The 20,161-nt window shown below is 41.3% G+C and overlaps 2 protein-coding genes across 3 annotated transcripts; one reads left to right on the top strand and one right to left on the bottom strand.

Moving 5' to 3' along the window:
* Positions 1-1,826: 1,826 nt before the first annotated feature.
* Positions 1,827-12,730, bottom strand: mcm3 (minichromosome maintenance complex component 3). Its single transcript, XM_053614654.1, has 17 exons — positions 12,272-12,730; positions 11,856-11,968; positions 11,245-11,453; positions 10,968-11,098; positions 10,145-10,383; positions 9,804-9,912; positions 7,467-7,620; positions 7,112-7,243; positions 5,808-6,016; positions 5,474-5,648; positions 5,140-5,266; positions 4,697-4,847; positions 4,311-4,451; positions 3,909-4,018; positions 3,722-3,810; positions 3,529-3,613; positions 1,827-2,388 (listed from the first exon to the last, which is right to left on the bottom strand). Exons 1-17 carry the CDS (start codon positions 12,344-12,346, stop codon positions 2,190-2,192), a joined length of 2,448 nt encoding a protein of 815 aa, XP_053470629.1. The 5' UTR covers positions 12,347-12,730; the 3' UTR covers positions 1,827-2,189.
* A 1,819-nt stretch (positions 12,731-14,549) lies between these two features.
* On the top strand, positions 14,550-18,543 carry paqr8 (progestin and adipoQ receptor family member VIII). Of its 2 annotated transcripts, none has more exons than XM_053614141.1 (2): positions 14,550-14,638; positions 15,522-18,543. In XM_053614141.1, the coding sequence occupies exon 2, from the start codon at positions 15,531-15,533 to the stop codon at positions 16,599-16,601; it is 1,071 nt and encodes a 356-aa protein (XP_053470116.1). In that variant the 5' UTR covers positions 14,550-14,638; positions 15,522-15,530; the 3' UTR covers positions 16,602-18,543. The 2 variants fall into 2 exon arrangements, with proteins under 2 accessions (XP_053470116.1, XP_053470117.1); XM_053614142.1 differs by having other exon boundaries at positions 14,550-14,702.
* The last annotated feature ends 1,618 nt before the right edge of the window (positions 18,544-20,161 follow it).

Here is a 20,161-nt window from a genome sequence, read left to right as displayed (position 1 = left end):
CAAATTCATCTGATACGACATGATTTCGAAAGGCACACACTTGTGTGTAAAAGGTCCCATAATTCACAGTGCATGCCAAGCCATGAAGCCAAGCTCTGTAGAACTCCATGATCAAATTGTGTCAAGACATAGATCTGGGCAAGGGTATAAAACCATTTATAAAGCTTTGAATGTTCCCAGGAGCATCGTTGTGAAATGGAAGAAGTTAGGAACCACCAGACTCTTCTTAGAGCTGGCCTTCTGGCCAAACTCAGTAGCCGGGCTCAAAGGTCATGGAGGTGACCAGCTTCAGAAGACCTCTGCAAAGGTTCATCCAATTGGCTTATGATGGCAACAAGCTTTCCAGTTCCTCCTGCTGAAAAGCAGCCCCAAAGTATGATACCACCACCATGCTTGATCATATGAATGGTGTTACCTGGGTGTAGAGCTGTATTTGGGTTGTGCTTAGAGTTCTGCTCAAAGAGTTGAATTTTTTGAATTCAACTCTTTGAGCAGAACTTCAAGCGCAACCCAAATACAGTCCTACACCCAGGTAACACCATTCATATGATCAAGCATGGTGGTGGTAGCATCATGCTTTGGGGCTGCTTTTCAGCAGGAGGAACTGGAAAGCTTGTTGCCATCATAAGCAAATTGGATGGAGCAAAATAGAAGTAAACTGTTCAGGAGAACCTGTTCCAGTCAGCCAGAAATCTGCATTTAGGTTAAAAATATATGGTCCAACTGCACAATGAGTTAAAGCAAAGGGGGAAAACTGCAAAGGAGTGGCTTGTTGAATCAAAGCCCAGATTTAAATCCAGTGGAAAATGTGTAACATGACCTGAAAATTGCTGTCGACCAAAATTCTCGATCTAATTTGTTATAGAGTTGTTATAGAGAAAATTTCTATTGAGAAATCTAAAGGCGCAAAGCTCACAGACGCACATCCGAGACAACTCAAGTCTGTAATTCACACTGAGGAGGTGAACACTTATCAAGTCTTATAAGTCAATTCATGTTTAGATTTTTTATTATTATTATTTTATTTTTCAAATAGACAATGTCTGAGGACATGTAAATACTTTCATTTTATTTCTGAGACACTTGAAAAGCAGCAGGGGGAAAAATCCCATTCGGATACAATTCAATTTGATGTTGCAGTACATCAAAAAGAGAAATAATCCTTGAGTGGGTGAAAACTGCATCTCAGTTATATCTGATAGTAATAGTGTACCGTTTATGATGTTAGTATACTGAGGTGATACCCATAAGTGACCCTGCCGTTTAAACAAGACCCCCATGCATAAGAAACTGCATACTCTGTGGAGATGCACATAATCTTGTTAAGGTGGTGTGTGAGTGTGTGTGAGTGAGTGTGTGCGAGTGCTTGGGAAGTACTGCATTACTTATAACACAGCAGAGTTCCAAGCACTGATACACATCAGCTACACTTTCACTATGACACACCAGTCTGTTTCTACCCCCAGTGCTTACCGCTTCAGTCTGAGGCCAGTGGAGGAAAGGTGACAGTGACAGTGGGCAACTCCCCAGCAAAAACTCATATCTGGAATTAAAGTTACGTGACTGCTCTTGCGTCTCACAGACATTCATGATTTACATTCAGAAACAGGATTTCTGTTTGTACAGTTTTTAAGAAAGATTGTAATGCATATGTTGAAACTGTCCATTTTGCCCAGCAACAAAAGCCACAAAACCACAGGTATGCTTCTGGAGTTTGATTTTTTTGTTTGTTTGTTTGTACGTTTTTGCTTCTTTTTTTAATTATCTGGGTCACTGAATTACACTCTAAACCTGGTAAGAAACAAAACAGTCAATCAAGCCTAAAATCAGGTGACAGCTAATTTATTTTTTCCATTGAACTGAAACATTACCTTCTTTTGAGTAACAGACAATACACACACACACACACACACACATTCGTCACCACTTACTTAATTCAAAAACTGAATTTTAAAAAAAGGTCAACTAAATGAAATACATACATTTTACATACAAAAAAACAACCACAGATAAAACAATGTAAATCACCATTTAAAAGAAATAAAAGAATGAATATAGATGAGCATGTGAATTACAACAAATTAAACCTTGCATATCCAAATACATATCTGCAATAAAAACAAGTCCACACTCTGCAGTGTTATCACTTTCTCCCTTTTCTCTTTCCATCCTTAGTTTTTTTCCCCTCATTAGATGAGGAAGATGATGTCATCAGCTACCATGACCTGGTTGTCGTCCTGCATGCGTGCGAGAGCTGCTCGGACCTCGGCCTGCTCGAACGGAGCGGATCGGTTCTTGTTGATGTCTCCCATCAGAGCGTTCATGCCCACGGACTGAGCGTGTGCGGTGCGGAAGACCTCCAGCAATGCGGCTTTGAACTCCTTCAGCCTGCAAAACACACACGTCAGATTCTATGGCACAAGAATACACACACACACACGCCCCCGTTTCATTACGGGGGGACAGACACACTTTTTGTGTGAACTGTCTGGGGGTGGAGCATGCCACATGCCCCTTGAGAGGGCTGTCTGTCTGCACTATGAACACCACAATTAGGCAGCTCTGCTCACGGCTCGCTCTCTTCTCAGCTGAATCAGGGGACATGAGGTTGTTAGGGCAGTTAGCCCCCAGTGTTATTGTAGGACCTCCCCTAGCCAATGTCGTCCCAAGTTTTCAGTCTTCTCTGATCAGCGATCTGTCACAGTGCAATGACAATCTGACGCGAGATGGTCTACGCCGCACACATTCATTCGATATTACAGTTTTGACATGCATTCCACCCTGGGTTCGAGTGTCTTGCAGTGACCCTCAGGCTCGGATCTTTTGAACAGGCAATACCATCAGTATGATGGAGTGGGTATTCTCGTTCCTATAGCGTGAAGCACATGCAACGTTGAGTCCCCTTTGAAAGGGACTGTCTGGGTTACACATGTAACCCTGTTCCCTGTGTGTAGCTTTGTCATACTGGGGCATGCCTGTGAATTGTGTCTTCGCTTCAGATAATAGAGGCTGATGACGTGGTTCACAGGTGCCATTTTATAGTCATGCGATGCGTGAAATTGACACGTCACCTGACCACGGCAGGCCTATAAATAGGCGTGATTTCACACAGACTTCAGATACCAGTCACGCGTGAGGGCGTTTCCCACAGCATGAAGCTCACGCAACGTCTCGTTCCCTTCTCAGGGAACAGGGTTACATGCGTAACCCAGATGTTTTCTCTATAAAGGACATTTGCATAAAAACGTGAAGAAAACATCTGACAAAACTGTCTAAGTCTAGAGTAATCTGTGGCTACTGGGACTGTTAAAATAGAGTTTGCTGTTCAAATACAATTACAACTTTCTAATAGCTTGTAATTGAAGGCAATCCTGTGTTCTATTTTTAGTTGTATATTGAAGTCTATTGAAACATGTGTTCCCTTTGTGAATGACCCACGTGTACCTTTATGGAGGTAATTTGCTGTTTATTTTCTATTTATTTGTATTTGGTTGCTGCGACTCTTCTTCATTGTGCTTTGCAACCCACCTGTCCACTGATAGCTCTGCGTGGCCATTTTGCTCAGGCGTCTCCATGGGCTCCTCACTGGGCCTTGCAGAAGCTGGAGATTGGACTGAACACAAGAAAAAATAACAATGTAAATATATTAGCATATAAAAAAAGTAATGTCATCACATGCGTTCAAGCCACTATGATAATGAGATGGTGCAACTCTGCTCACTCTGAGGTACATCTGCCGAGGTGGTGAAGTCATACGGGTCATACGGTTCACTGCTTTGTGACGGCCTGCGCTCAGTCGAACGTCGCCTCCTAGAGGACAGAAAGCACATTCAAAACTTAATGCTTCAAAATGAGGGTAAATATCTGCTTCCTAATAACAGATTAAACGTAGATTTAAGTGTTCTGACCTCTTCCTTTGTTGTCTGGGGGTGCCCTGATCTTCCTCCTCTTCTTCCTCATCCCCAGAGGTCACATCATGCTCTCCCTGTCTGGCACGCTTCTTCTCCTTCTCCAGAACCTAGAGGATCAGAAGGAATGATTACTATCTAACGAATCACTAGGCATACCGGTTTTCTTCACTAAGTGTTACTGACATTCTGATTACACTATCCTTTTTTTTAATGGTTTATAAGGCGCTTATAAAATGTGGACATTATGCTAAAATGTAAAGCTTTTCATCAGCAATCATGTTTCAGTTTCCTCCCAAACCTGTAACGGTTATAGAGATATAAAGCCTACTTAATGGGACATTAACACCACTCATTATTACACGTTAATGGTGTGTGCAGGTGCAAGGAAAACCTGCTAACCTTTTTAAAGTAGGCGAACTGAACCAGCTCCACAGCCACCTCTGTGTCCTCGAGCTCCACAGCTTTGCTCATGCGGGCCTTGGCATGGGCCGTGGCCAGACGGATCAAAGTCTCCAGAGTCCTGACGGTCACCGGGGAGGTCTGGTGGAGGGAGAAAAGGTCACATATTAAACCCACGAAGGCAAATTAACAGCAAAAACAATGTCACTGCCAGAGGCATAGCTTGTTCTGGTGTCCTTAAAAAAAAAAAAAAAAAACAGGTAAAACCTGCAATAATTAATTGCTATAACTCAAAAATTAAATTGGAAGATCTTGTGGCTTATAAGAATTAACATCGAACTGACAAGAAAGAAAGAGATAGAGCGTGTGCGCTTTGCTTTCCTCACCCGAGCAATGTCCGAGCCCAGCTGCTCCTGGTTCCGCAGTCGTGTATACTCCTCTGCGATGTGATCGGCTGCTTCTTGGGTCAATACGGGAGAAATCACCTTGGCGACGTGGATGTACTTCCTCATGAACTCTTTGCTTACCACTCGTCCCCTAAAAAATGAAAAATAAAAAACAGAAGCCCTATGTATCACACACTTTCTTCTTCTTCGTGGTGTCGTAATTAACTCATTTAATTTCATGCACAATAAGAAACTCAATCAGCTTGTGGACTACAAACACTATAAACACATGGATATGGATATGGGATAGAACACAGGAAGCACTAATAATATATTAATATAACACCACATGACATCACTAACATTTAAACACTCGTGTAAACTTGTTAAACTGGTCTCAACGCTGCGTCACTTTGTCCAGACCAGATTTCAACAATGTTTACCTCTGTCTCCGGTTGCCATGGAGAAGATGGTTGTGTTTCTCATACACCTGTAGCTCCTCCTCTTCCTCATGTGCCATATCGGGGTCCTCAGTGGCCAACACATCCACTGTACCACCCAGAGCCCATGCTAGAACACATCAAGGGAGCGCAGGAGAGGGTGTAATTATACAAGACTTGCTGTGTGACTTCACGCAAAATTAACTAACAAATATCATGGTGCTTGACTCAGCCAAGGTAGATTTACTGAGTAAGGACACATCTAAATCTGGTCTTAATTTAATTGCTAAGTTTTGCAACCCAAGGTCTCTACTGAATAGTTGAAGTGAATGAGTACCTGCTCCTTCTTGCTCGCGAGGGTCACGGTAGCGGTGCATGCGCAGAACGTGGTCAGAGATCTCACGATCCTGCTCGGCATCCATCTGATCCAGCACGATGAAAAGCAAGTCGAAACGAGACAGCAGAGAGTCCTGCAGCCCGATGTTCTCCATGGGAGTCTTATACTGGTCATACTGCAGAGAGACAGCAAGACAGAGACACTCACACTAACTGTTGTGGATCCATAACCAAGAGGTCTTTACAGCCGTACTAGATGATCCATATACTGTAGGAATGGTAGTTTTGTTTATATGAGCGGGTGAGCATACCAGTCATTTTTATAAAGGACTCACCCGGCCATAGACAGGGTTGGCTGCTGCCAGGACGCTGCAGCGGGCATTCAGACGAGCATGAATGCCCGCCTTGGCGATAGTGACACGCCCCTGCTCCATGACTTCGTGAATCGCAGTGCGGTCCATGTCCGACATTTTGTCAAATTCGTCAATGCAGACCACGCCTCGATCAGCCAGCACCATGGCACCAGCCTCCAGCCGCCGCTCACCTATAAGACAGAGCGTACAACACAGAGTGAGATTTCCATTGGGTTTCCATAATTACAACACTGACTGTTTTACTGTAAAAATGATAACGGTCCATGAAGATGTGGTTTGCGAACACCTCTGAGATGAACTGGAACACCGACTGATCAAAGACCTCCTCATCTCACTAATGCTCTTGTAGCTGAATGAACATAAATCCCCACAGCCACGCCCCAAAATCTAATGAAAAGCCTTCCTAGAAGAGTGGCGCTTATCATAACGGCAAAGGGGAATACATCTGGAATGGGATGTTCAACAAGCACAACTGGCTGTGATGGTCAGGTGCCCACATACTTTTGGCCATATAGTGCAGATATACAGGCCCATTAGGTATGTTTGCCTTGTTTTGTTTTTTTCGACTGATATTGATTTTTTATAACTGACACCGATTATTTGCATGTTTATGTTCCAGATAACAGATATGCAGAACCGATATTTATTTACTGTTTTACTTCTGTTTGACACACCGATAAAAACATCACTCAACTGAACAAACTGTTTTATTTATAACAATTTAAGTGATTCTCACTTCCTTATTTATACATCAATATATAGAGGGGTCTGAAAGAGAGCAAAAAATGAAAAAATTAAGTGCACTGTTACTAAAGTGTCCTTTTTTTCTTTTTTAAATAAAAGCTTTGATGAGGTAAACAGTTTATGTGACTCTGTGAGTTTGCCTATATTTCATAGTATCAAGCATTTATGCAACACAACTCATTTGTGCATTAATGTCCGGAGGTCCTGTATGCAATTCTCGAAACACCCACGAGAACCATGTATCGGTGGAGCCGATATTACAAAATTGATATCCGATTATCGAAAAATGCTTAAATATCGCGAAAAATATCGGTAAAAAACAATTATCAGACGATCTCTTTTTTTTGCTGCAGAACCCAGATTATGCAAACCTTAGCACTCAAGTTATACCCACCAGCCACTTTAATAGGAACACCTGAACACCTGAACATTTATGCTATTACTCAAGCAGCCAATCATGCTGTAGCAGCAGCACAATACATAAAAGCATGCAGATTCAGTTAATGTTCATGCTGCAGTACCTGTCTCCTGGTCTGTGGTGACAGCTGCAGTGAGACCAACACCTGATGAGCCACGGCCTGTGGTGGGAATGGCGCGAGGGGCTGTTTGCAGCACATAGCGCAGCAGCTGTGACTTTGCTACAGACGGATCCCCTGGCAAAGGAAAAAGAACCGTTTACGTTACATCACACTGCCAATACGCAGTCGTTCCAAACCTTTAATTAAATCATTCAAGACTAGAGTGCGATTTTTCTCGCTAGGTTCAAACAGCATGTGCAAACTTCATTTTACGATATCTAGGCTCTTCCAAGCTTAATTTCTAAGGTTCGAAAACATGAGTTTCTGTGAATTGTAATATCCCATTTGTAATACAGACCTATGAGGAGGACATTGATGTCTCCACGGATGCGTGATCCATTTTCTAGGACCTTCTCTACTCCACCCAGCAGCATACACAGAATAGCCTTCTTAATGTACTCATGACCGTGGATACTGGGAGCCAAAGAGCGGGCCAACTGGTCAAACACATTCTGTACAAGAACATGAGGGACAGCCATAAATTTATAACATTATTAATGATTTTACTGTGAACAGTAGTGTCACATGTGTACAACATATATATATATTCAGGCATTTTAGCCGACTTTGGAGCTCTATTTCTGCTATGGAGCTCATTATGTTAGGTCAGACACTTTGTTAATTCAATCAACACTTTGAGAGAATTTCTCAATTTATTTATTTATTTTTAAGATATGTTGAACCTGTAGTACAACACCAATTCCGCAAAAGTTGGGACAGCATGGACAATGCAAAAAAACAAACAAAAAGAGTCGTTTGAAAATTCCGTTCACCCTGTACTATAACGAAAACACATTATTAACACATTATTTGATGTTTTATTTTGTGAATTTAATTTATTTTTGAAAATATGCACATTTCAAATCTGATGACTGCAACACACTCCAAAACAGTTGGGACAGTTGACACTGTGTAACATCACTTTTTCTTTTAATAACACTTTTTATGCGTTTGGGCGCTGAGTGAAGACACCAGTTGGTTAAGTTTAGCAAGCGGAATTTTACCCCATTCATCCATTATGCATTTCTTCAGCTGCGCAAGTGTACGAGGCCTTTGTTGCCTTATTTTTGCGCTTCATAATGCGCCACACATTCTCAATCAGAGACAGGTCAGGACTGCAGACAGGCCATGCTAGCAGCCGCGCTCTCTGCTTACGCAACCATGCGCTTGTAATCCGGGCAGAATGTGCTTGGCGTTGTCCTGCTCTGGATGGCAGCATATGTTGGCAGCAAAGGTTTACTAAAGTATTCCCAAGCCCATGTCAGGATATCCATTACAGACCCATGACAGTTTTTAAGACAGTGATGTCTGAGGGATCGGAGATCACGCGCCTTCAGAAGTGGTTTTCGGCCTTGCCCTTTACACACCAAGATTTGGCCGGATTCCTTGAATCTTTTAATTATATTGTGCACTGTAGAAGGTGAAATGCCCCAAATCCTACCGATTTATCTTTGGGGAATGTTGTTCTCAAAGTGTTGGATCATTCGCCGACGCATCTGTTGGCAGATTGGCGAGCCTCGACCCCTCCTTGCTCTTGAAGAACTAGGGCTTTTTTGGAGGCTCCTTATATACTATGATTAGACGATTGCCTCACCTGTTTCACATCACCTCCTTATTTCAACTCGTCACATCGCTATTAGTCCTAAATTGCCCCTGTCCCAACTTTTTTGAAACGTGTTGCATGCATCAATTTCAAAATAAATGTTTACCTTCAAAAAACTGTGCAGTTGATTAGATAAAACATCACATACGTTGTCTTTATACGTTTTTTGTTTAAATTCAAGTCAAAGTACATTTACAAATCACTCCTATGTTTTTAATAGCATTTTCCATACTGTCCCAACTTTTTCTGAATTGGGGTTTCACATTTTGTTTACAATATTAAACCTCATTGTGCATTTGTGTCTGTATAAAATGAAATAAATCATTGTTTTGCATTGTTTATGTTTATGAAATTAAAAAGGAGTCTTTTCGGTCAGAGTTTTTCAAAAATGGTGACATCAGCATCGTGAATCAAATCGAACCATGACCAAAGTGTATTGTTACACCCTTAGTCATAACCCATCACAGGCTCTCCAGTCTAAATTGTGCACAGTGTTTCCCACACCTATGTGATACTTTTGTGCTGTGCCCAGGTATTCTGCACGCCTTGCTTCCAGTCTGGCAGTGACAGAGCTGAGGATCCAGGTAGATGACCCAATTAAATTAAATATTCTTAGTCTTTATTTATCTAACATGTCAGATCTATTGGTCACATGCGTTGCACATGAAATATCTGTAATGAGCATAAATCTACAACGAGATAGCCAGGAAATTGGCAAACTCTACACCAGGAAATAGGTCTTGACTTCCTGAACATGAATGTGACCATAACATCAGGAAGGAAGCTACTGATAATATTTCAGACAAATGACCTCGACTCTGTCTTGATCAATTACAAAAATGTAATCAGTTCATCTGCTGGTTACGTTGAAACTTGTTCTTGAGATTACATGCTGATGAGAATATCAGTCAGAGTAAGGACAACCATAAAACAGAACATCTCCGCCACCTAGTGGCAGAAAAATTTACATTAAATATACCAGGACATGATCTCCGATCTCCACCCAATGTGTTGCAATGTCCACATCCTCACCTTGGTTCGAGATTTGCTGAAGTTCTTGATCTTCACCACGTCATCGGCGGAGAAGTACTGAATGACCTCTTTGCTCATCTGCTTCACTTGGCAAGCTATCATAATGGTCCTAAATGTAGGAGAAACAAAGGGAGAAATAAGCATGCTCAGAAACTAGTGGCTGTTGATTAGACACCCAGTCCCTACATATCAACGTCAATATTCTAACTCTACTACTGATAATATCGGTGTTAAAATCAATGAGGACTGATGGACTAGCCAATACTCCCCACAGTGTGTACATAAAGTGTTCAGTGGTCATGTTCCAAATCTAACAAATATTGAAAGAGTTCTTGTGGTACCTGAAGGTGCCAGAGGTGAAGCCTCCTTTCTTGCCTGGCAGGCAGCGGTAGGTGCCAATTATCTGCACACGGTCTCCTGGCTTGGCAGTGTCCACCAAGTCGTTGTCCAGGATGATGTCCACCGAACGGGGCAGCTGGCCGGCCGGAGCCTTCTCAGGCATCTCCTGCACTGTGATGGTCTGATGGTCTTTATAGATGGACAGACCAAACTCTGTCTCCAGGGGGTTGTTCTCCTCATCCTAGAAAGAAAATCAAACTGGTTATGTTTGGAGTAGATGCAATATAGTAGGGATGGGCGATATCTTATCGTTTGTGATATACCGGTAGAAATTCTCCCCACAATAAGTATTAGTCTTCCTACGATAATAACAATAAAGCCTAGTTGATGAAGTATTTCTGTGTGCAACGATGTGCTACCCGTTCGCAGCTCACATGCAGAGTGAAAACGAGTACGCTGGAAGGTGGACGTGAAGCCGAGGAGGAGTTTATCGCTAAACGAGGAGCTACCTCTACAATCAGGAACTCGATCGGTTACAGAAAATCACTTTTACTTTTAGATCAATGTTTATGTTTCTGAGGCTCTCAAGATCACAGCTATCACTTGTAGCCAAAAACAGTGGTGAATGGTACTATATTTATATCATCACTGATATCATTATCACAATAAATACCAGAAAATATTGTGATATAGTTTTAAGTCCATATTGCCCATCCCTACCATATAGTTTATCTTTTTTCTGTAGGACCAAATTCACTAGTGCTAGCCTTTTCTCTTGCAAATCAAATGTCACATGTGTAACAGATGTACACAAACGAGGAATACCTTAGTGGGGTAGATGGCGCTAGAAGGGAAGGCATCCAGTGAGGTCATGTCTGTGTATTTGCGCTCCAAAGTCTTCTTGGTGGCCGGGCAATAATGGACACTTCGTACTACCTTGGGGCGCACAAGAGAGCCTAGAATACAAAGAACAAAAAGGGTTTTTTTTGTTCTGTAACTGCACTGTTATAACATGTTTCCACATTACTATGCATACAACTGCTTAATCTGACAATGTTTCCAGTCTTGTTTCTGTCTTATAATTTAACAAGCTGTGACATACATTTGGTGACGATGCCCTCCACACACACCATGGAGCCCAGCAGGCGGGAGGTGAGGGTACGAGGTGTGACGTGTTTGCTCCCAAAGCTGCCCTCCAGTCCAATAAAAAACTCCTCGAACTGCTTGGCGTAGGTGGCATCGACAGAGGCAACCAAATCCTTCAGAGCACGCTGGAACGCCAGGAGCTCCTCGAAAGCGTTGTTCAACAGTCTGTAAACAGAGGACTGTTATAAAACCCATAAACTCTCAACTTCTTTAGTTTTTTTTACCTTGAATCCTGTTATTCAGCACACAAACCAACATAGTAAGCGTCCACTTTTATTTTGCCCTCTCATCATGTTTGCCAACATATATCAAAACAGCATAGAATAGTGCACAAGTAAGCGAAGTGGGACGTACCTTATGCTATGAATATGCAAATTATTTTGTGACGCCATAAGTTGCATAACCAACAACATAGGAAACATTCACGAGGAAAGTTCACACTTTTGCATTAAGATGTCTGACATATGTTGGCAAAAAAAGCCAACATGATGAGAGGGAGAAATAAAAGTGGACATAATTTGGCTTGTGTGCAGAATAAAAGAAAAGCTAAAGGACAGAAAAACCTACTTAGCAGCGCGTGCTTCGTTGCGTCTCCGCAGGTCGTTGATGTTGACGATGAGGCGGACTTTATTCTCACTTATCATGTCGCGCACTTTACTCTGATAGATCCCCTGATCCTGCTGTAGAGCATAATTAAAATAAAATAAAAAGCTATATTATGCACATATGCGTTGATGTAAGAGAGCAGCTTCTCCTTCCCAAGGCCCAGCCTCAAGTGTGCTGAGCGCACGTGCAAACAAAAAGAATATCATATCTAGACACACTTTCATCTGCTCAGTCAACTGACTCTACAATACATTTCCAAATGTGAAAAGACACAAAGCATGGCAAAGTAAAACAATATCCTCCATCATGGCTACCAGCGACAGCGAGGAGACTTTTTTGTTCTAAAAGCCGAAACAATGGTGTAGAAGAATACTTACATCATCATCGAGGAAATCAAGGTAATCTCTCTGAGCTTCCCTCATCTCATGATCATCCACAACTTCGGCAGCCATCTTATATAATCCGGCTAATAAAAATTATAATATACTTCTACCAAAAAAGAAACAGAAGCACCGAGTGAGTATCCTGCTCTGCTCTGCTCCGCGCTGACTTTTTCGCGCCACACGGAGTTCTGACGCTACACCGATCTGCGCTCTGATTGGTCAACGTGCCGTCGACCTGTTTTAATATTCCGAGTTCTGAATCAGGCGCCCAATCAAAAACAGCGCGCGCTTGCATCCGCTTTCAGGATTTCGCGCGAAAAGTTGAGAGTGGTGCGCATGCGCTGAACGACCCGGAAGCCTTTGTGTTGTGTTAAAAGGCTTCATCTTGTGAACCACGACAGTTACAAGTTGAACAAACGTTACGTTAACGTTAACATCTCGTCTTCTTTATTACTTACCTTGTATTAAACCTTGTATGAGCAAAACTCTTTGTTAAAAGAAAAAGACAAGAAATAGTACTCATTAGTCATGTTAGACTGTTTTGTTATTAGGAAATAACAAAATACAGTACACTACATGGACAGTTGACCATCACATCCATATGTGGTTCTCCCACAAACTGTTACCACAAAGTTGGAAGTAAACAATGGTATATGATGTCTTTGTATGCTTTAGTATTACAATTTCCCTTCCCTGGATTTAAAAGGCCCAAACCTGTTCCTGCATGACGATGATCCTGTGCACAAAGCGAGCTCCATGAAGACATTGTGTGTTACGCTTGGAGTGAAAGAACTCGAGTGTCCTACACAGAGTCCTGACCTCAACCCCACTGAACACCTTTGGGATGAACTGGAACTGGAGCCTCCTCATCCAACATCAGTACCTGATCTAATTAATGCTCTTGTAGCTACATGAACACAAATCCCCACAGCCACACTCCAAAATCTAGTGGAAAGCCTTCCCAGAAGAGTGGAGCTTATTATAACAGCAAAGGTGGAACAACTCCGTAGTAACGCCCATGGTTTAAGAATGGGATGTTCAATACTCTCTTGTCCACATACTTTTGGCCATATAGTGTAATTCTGCACACATTGTATTGTAATATTTGAGACCCAAAGAAAAGTTTGTCATGATATAACACTGTAATTACAGTGAATCATATCAAATAGTAATGTCATCCAAGCAGTATGGGTAGCATTTAGCCTTTAGATAATTGTGGCATTAATTTCACTCTTTATTACTTTTTTAAACGAGTCACTTCTTTACTACACCTTTTAATTAAACAGACTGCACTATCAGATGTCACTTGGTATATGTTGCAAAGGCAAAACCTGTCAGGAATGTGTATTTAAAGTATGCACTCCCTCTCCTAAACACAGTCCATAGTGTAGTGCATAGAAAGAATTCGTATATATATATATATATATATATATATATATATATATATATATATATATATATATATATATATATATGGGTAGAGGTAGTAATAGTTCATAGTAGTACAGTATGCAAAGTTTGCAAAGTATGTAAAGTTTTCAGAGAAACAGTTTGTTTTGGACAAAAGTCCTTCTTCGGCTGTGTACAATGCAGTGTAAAACCGAATAAGTTCATTTAACTCAAAAAATTTGAGGAAACTAATTACCTCAAAATTTTTAAGTTCATATATCAATTTCTTTATACACTTAAATATAACAAAAAAAATTACTCAAACTTGTTACATTTAAGTGTATTTGGCTTAAAGAAATTGATTTATCAACGTAAAAATTTTGAGGTAATTAGTTTCCTCAAATATTTTGAGTTAAATGAACTTATTCGGTTTTACAGTGTGAGTGCTTCTGAGGCTGTAGTGATACCACTGGATATTCTGATTTTCAAAAGTTAAAAAATACAAATTTCCCACAGCACAGTTGAATGAAATGTGTTAGAGCTCTGTGAAGCAGGACATAAATTTGGATTAAAAAAAAAAGAAGAAGAAAATAGTAGTAGGGGTTCTTGAAAAATTCATGAAAAGAAGAATAAACAAATCCACAATACTAATCTCTTAACAATGGTTTCCAATTTCAGATTCCATTTACTGTTTATAGATCTCCATATTTAGATATTTAAATATAAAATATATCTCTATGTATATTCTATAGATATTTAAAGTGTCATTTTTTGCACTGTAGCACTTTTGTACTTCCATGTAGATTAACTGATGTTCATGGGTGGTGAAACTTGTTACTCCTCCCAGCTCCCGAAACTGCTCAGCTTTCAGCTTGCCTCACCAGTTCAGCTGTGGACTCGCCTGAGGCCGAATCCCTCCATCGCTGGGGATATGTGTACACTTACAAACGCTGGACATAACCCAGAAAGGAGGTCAGTTTATTATTTTTTTATCCATGAGTGAACAGTGGCTGTCCAACAGTGTCAGCAAACACAGGTGAGGTCCTATATATGAGATATCAATCATTTTACTTAGAAGCTAGAATGTTAGTTAAAATAACATTTTCCATACTGTATTTTATTTATTTGTTTATTTATTTCTTTAAAAAAATGTGCACATTTATTTAGTAGAAGCCTTAAATCTAGCTCAGAGTGGGATGTTTGATTGTGTCTTTTTAAGTCTTTTGGTATTGAAGTTTGGTTGTGAGACAAAAAGTCTAACAATAAATAGCCTGTATACAGTATATCTTATTAGTGAAGTGTACTGTAATACGAGGTACTCTAGTTACCCATTGAAACAGTACAAGCAGCACTTAAGGCTAGATGTTTCTTGTCATGAAAAGACATTTCCATTGTGCAAGCTAGGTGGGGCAACCAGGCAATGCCTATTATCTACATAAGCATGGAGAGCTGGTGTGTGTTCATGCTAGTGTGATGGATAAGACAAAGGGAGTGTTTATGGACACTTCAGCTGTTTCTGGTTTACCTGACAACCGATTTATACAAGTAGCTATATGCTTAAAACCATGGATCTGCAAGAGTTTTTTTTTTTAAATTCTTGAAATTTAACTTGAATTCATTGGCAACGAATAGGAATACAAAATAGCCACAAAGCAGTCACTTGAACTACAAATTATCTGATTCAAATGTGTAAATGTGCTGCCTCTGATGTTTGGTGTACACAAGCCGCAGGTGTATGCACAGTCCTAACTGGCATTTTGCTTTCCATCTAAATATTACCTACCCTCATACCTCCCTTTTCTCAACACCACCTCTTACTCTGTTTTTGATCCTGGTATTTTTTTTTCCTCTCCAGCTGATCACTATGTCAAGTGGAGTTTTAGGCCGTCTGAGCACCCTGACACTCAACATTAAGCAGGTAGTTGGCCTGCCTCATCTTTCCCCCTCCCTTCATTCCTTGCCCTCCCTTCAGGCTACAGTGGAAGTCTCAAACGTGCCCAGCCTGTTCCGTGAGCCCTACATTCAATCAGGCTACCGTCCAGTAGGCCAGCCATGGCACTGCTATGCACTCAGCCTCTTTCAACGCCACAATGAGCTGCTGAATGTCTGGTCACATCTTCTGGCGGTACCTGCTGTGCTACTACGCTTCTGGCTCTTTGCCGCCACAAGAAGCTTGACTCTAGACGCCTCATCGCTGCCCCTCTTCCTCTACACCCTTTCGGCTCTGACCTACCTCACCTGTAGCACGCTAGCCCACTTGCTCCAGTCTCACTCAGAGCTATCCCACTACTCCCTCTTCTTCTTGGATTATGTCGGCGTGGCTGTGTATCAGTATGGATCGGCGTTGGCTCATTATTTCTACTGCGCTGAGCAGGAGTGGAAGCAGAGCCTGGTGGGGGCACTGTTCCTGCCTGGCGCTGCTCTACTGGGCTGGTTATCATGTGCCAGCTGCTGCTTCGCCAAGTTGCACTATCGCCGTCCATACCCGCTGCGCAGGAAGATCTTCCAGATTGTGCCCACTAGCCTGGCGTACATGTTGGATATCAGCCCTGTGGCACTCCGACTAGCCACGAGACCCTGCCATGAGCCTGTGCTAGTGCTGCACGCCCTGCAAGTGGCCTTCTTCCTGATGGCTGCCTTCTTCTTCTCGTGCCCGGTGCCTGAGCGTTTTTTTCCAGGAAAGTGTGATATTGTAGGTCACGGGCACCAGATCTTTCACATCTTTCTGGTCATGTGCACCATGTGCCAAATGGAGGCTGTTTTTAAGGACTTCTTAGTGCAGAGGAGCTTGGTAGTGCATGTGCATGGAGAGTGGAGCCTCTGGCTGGCTGTAGGCTCTTTCTTTGTCCTGGTGCTGTGCAGTATTCTGACGGCAGCTCGAATGAGGCAGAGAGTCCAAAGGCAGCTGCAAAAAGAAAGAATGAAGAGCAAATGAAATAAAATTTGGTTTTAGGGAGTTTACCTCCAGTTCTGGAGGGCTACTAAACTGTGCTGTTCTCTAACACACACCAGATTCAATATACAAAGGACATCGGTGAACATTAATAATGTTACACCCTTTTTTAATAATAGGTAATATATGAATGATCAGAACATGAAGTCCCCTTCTGAGTATTTTATGTTATTGGGATACTGTGAAAGTTATGCACAACAAGAGTAAGAATATGCCTTGTGACAATCTGTCATAGAGAACAGATCTATACCAGGCCATGCTGTATGTTGTGACCTTAGTGCTATCTAGTTTGAGAATGAATGGGAACCATAATGTGTGTTTGCATATGTTTCTAATGCTTACATGTGTTTGATTGAAGTATGGACACATCATCACATTTAACTGTACAAGTACTTGATAATGCAAAAATCATAGCAAATCACAACTTTGGGGACATAACACCACCCTACACATATGTGATTCTTATATTAGATATTTATTTATGGTATTTGGCAGAGTGATTTACAATTATCTCAATAATACAACTGAGCAGTTGAGGGTTAAGGATCTTGTTCAAGGACCCAGCATTAGCAGTGCTTGTCAGCACTGTGATTTGAACTCACAATCTTCTGATCAGAAGGCCAACACCTTAACCGCTGAGGTACCACTTCCCTAAATAGCCCTAAACTGTGGCCACAAAGTTGGAAGTGCAGTATTGTGCAGCATGTCTTTATATGCTGTAGCATTACAATTTCCTTTCACTGGAAATAAGAGGGCCAAACATGTTCCAAGGTTGTAGTGGAAAAACTTGAGTGTCTTGAACAGAGCCCTGTCCTCAATCTGGAACGCTGACTGTACCCCAGACCTCCTCACCCAACATCAGTGCCTGATCTCACTAATTCTCTTCTAGCTGAATAATCACAAATCCCCACAGCCACGCCCCATAATCTAGTGGAAAGCTTTCCCAGAAGAGTGGAGGTTATCATAACAGTAAAGGGGGAATGAATCTGGAATGGGATGTTCAACAAACACATATGAGTGTGATGGTCAGATGTCCACATACTTTTGACCTCAGAGTGTATGTAACTTATCATTATTCAGTAACATTTATTCAAGGGCAATTATGTTAATTGGACTCACAATGAGCCATCATGTACTGAAATGTATTTTAAAACTAATGTACAAGAGTCCTCATAATAATCAGTTTCAGTTGCTTTTGGTCAGTTTACAATAATTTAAAGTAGTTGACTCACATGTCTCGCATTATGTGTTTATGGGTCTGTGTGTGGCCTATTTTCTCCTAATCCTTTTCAGCCTGGGTCCAATTAATCACTTAAAAAGAACACAGGAATCAAGTTAGATTTGGCTTTAGTGCTATCGGGAGGAGGAATGTTTGAACAAAGAAATGAATTTTATTTTGTGAGACTGGTTTTTACCAAAGAGCCTTTCAGATGCTGGCTCGAGAAATTACCAGATCAGATTTAATCAGATTTACCTCAGACCGCAAGAATGTTCCCCTGTTCTCTGTACAACTGTTAACCGAGGCAGGAAACATATCCACCAAAATATGTGTACACAGGTTTGGGGTTGGTTGAACATGACATGATTTGTTTGTAAGTTTGTTCTTTATTTCTAGTTATAATGTACTGTATTTAATTAAAGAATTATTATTAACTCAGCCAGTTGGTAAAGATAGAAGACTATATGAACTTTTTTTAGTTATAATGTACTGTATTCAGCTGACAGCGTGTTTTCCATGTGATGCAGAGTATTGATTTTGAAATAGGTTTTCAATTCTGCTAATGGGGTCCTAATGAAGCTCAAAACCATCTCCACTGTGAACCCAAGATGAAACTGTAAACAACACTTAAATAAAGTAGATCATTTCATGATATTAAACAGTGCATTGTCATGGCATGATGTTGACACAGCAGTATGAAAATAATATTGTTATTATTGTATTGTACATTATTCATGCTTATAATCATATTATGCAAACTGCAAGAGTATGTAACAGCCACAGTGAGGGGTGAATCTCAGAGAGTCTCTGCAACACTGCAGACAGGGTCCAGTTACCCAGTAACACAAAATAAACCCTGTGGCCAATATGAATTCAATGGCAGTTAATTGGGTACGTGCCCTTACCAGTTACAGACACAATCTATGGTCGAACTTTTGTATGACACCTGACCAATACACACATTTGGGGTTCTTCCCTAAACTGTTGCCAGAAAGTTAGAAGCACACAATTGTATAGGATGTTTCTGTACGCTGGAGCATTAGAGTTTCCCTTCACTGTAACTAAGAGGCCCAAACCTGTTCCAGCATGACAATGCCCCTGTGACCAAAGCGAGCTCCATGAAGACATGGTGTGTTAAGTTTGGTGTAGAAGAACTCGAGTGTCCTGTGCAGAGCCCTGACCTCAACCCCACTGAACGACTTTGGGAGGAAATGGAGCACTAATTGCACCCCAGGCAGGGGCGTAGTTTCCATAACCCCGCCCAATAATCAGAACTAGCAGTAACAACCATTTCCCCCACACACATTCCCCACCCCCCAATTATTATAGCATGATCACCTGAAACATATGTAGAAACAATTTATTTTGTAACGTTATTGTGCAAGTTGGTATCGCCCAACTATTGTCTCGCAACAGATGATTGATGGATGCATGGGTAGATACAAAGAAAGATAGATAAGCAGAGGATAATTATGCAAAGACACTGCAGGTATAAAAGCTGATTTTTTTTCAGCAATTTATACAGTTTTTTAATTCAATTAAAAATGATCAGGAAGGATACCCATTCACACTTCACTACGCCCATGACCCCAGACCTCCTCACCCAACATCAGAGCCTGACCTCACTAATGCTCTTGTAGCTGAATGAACACAAATGGTAAATGGTCTGCACTTATATAACAATTTTTTAATCTTAGAGGTTCCAAAGCTCTTTACTCTGTGTCTCATTCACCCATTCATACACACACCAATGGTAGCAGAGCTGCCATGCAAGGCGCTAACTTGCCATCGGCTAAATCCCCACAGCCCTGCTCCAAAATCTAGTGGAAAGTCTTCCCAGTAGAGTGCAGCTTATTATAACAGTAAAGTGCGATTACATCTGCAATGGACTGTTCAACAAGTGCATATGGGTGTGATGGTCAGGTGTCCACATACTTTTGGCCATAAGTGTACAGTGCATCCGCAAAGTATTCACAGCGCTTCGCTTTTTCTACATTTTGTTATGTTACAGCCTTATTCCAACACAGGTTAATTGGGCAGTGGTAGCTCAGTGGTTAAGGTGTTGGACTACTCCTCTGAAGGTTGTGAGTTGAAACCCCTGCACCACCAAACTGCCACTGTTGGGCCCTTGAGCAAGGCCCTTAACCCTCAACTGCTTAGATGTCTAAATGAAATAAAAATGTAAGTTGCTCTGGATAAAAGTGTCTGCCAAATGATGTAAATTAAACTTGTTATTTTCCTCAAAATCCTACAAACAATACCCCATAATGACAACATGAAAGAAGTTTGTTTGAAATCTTTGCAAATTTATTAAAAATAAAAA

The sequence above is a fragment of the Ictalurus furcatus genome, chromosome 25, assembly GCF_023375685.1.
Source record: "Ictalurus furcatus strain D&B chromosome 25, Billie_1.0, whole genome shotgun sequence".
Classification (NCBI taxonomy): Eukaryota; Metazoa; Chordata; class Actinopteri; order Siluriformes; family Ictaluridae; genus Ictalurus; species Ictalurus furcatus.
Note: the sequence above shows the minus strand (reverse complement) of the source record. Positions and strands in the feature narration are given on the sequence as shown.

Bases quoted from the DNA above. Each gene is read 5' to 3' on its own strand.
- mcm3 (XM_053614654.1), bottom strand. From the start codon at position 12,346: ATGGCTGCCGAAGTTGTGGATGATCATGAGATGAGGGAAGCTCAGAGA. The intron at 5,267-5,473 runs GTACTCATTCAC...GATGTGTTCTAG, and splicing joins TCGCGAGCAAGAAGGAGCAG to CATGGGCTCTGGGTGGTACA. The intron at 3,614-3,721 runs GTGAGCAGAGTT...TCTTGTGTTCAG, and splicing joins CTCGGCAGATGTACCTCAGA to TCCAATCTCCAGCTTCTGCA.
- paqr8 (XM_053614141.1), top strand. From the start codon at position 15,531: ATGTCAAGTGGAGTTTTAGGCCGTCTGAGCACCCTGACACTCAACATT.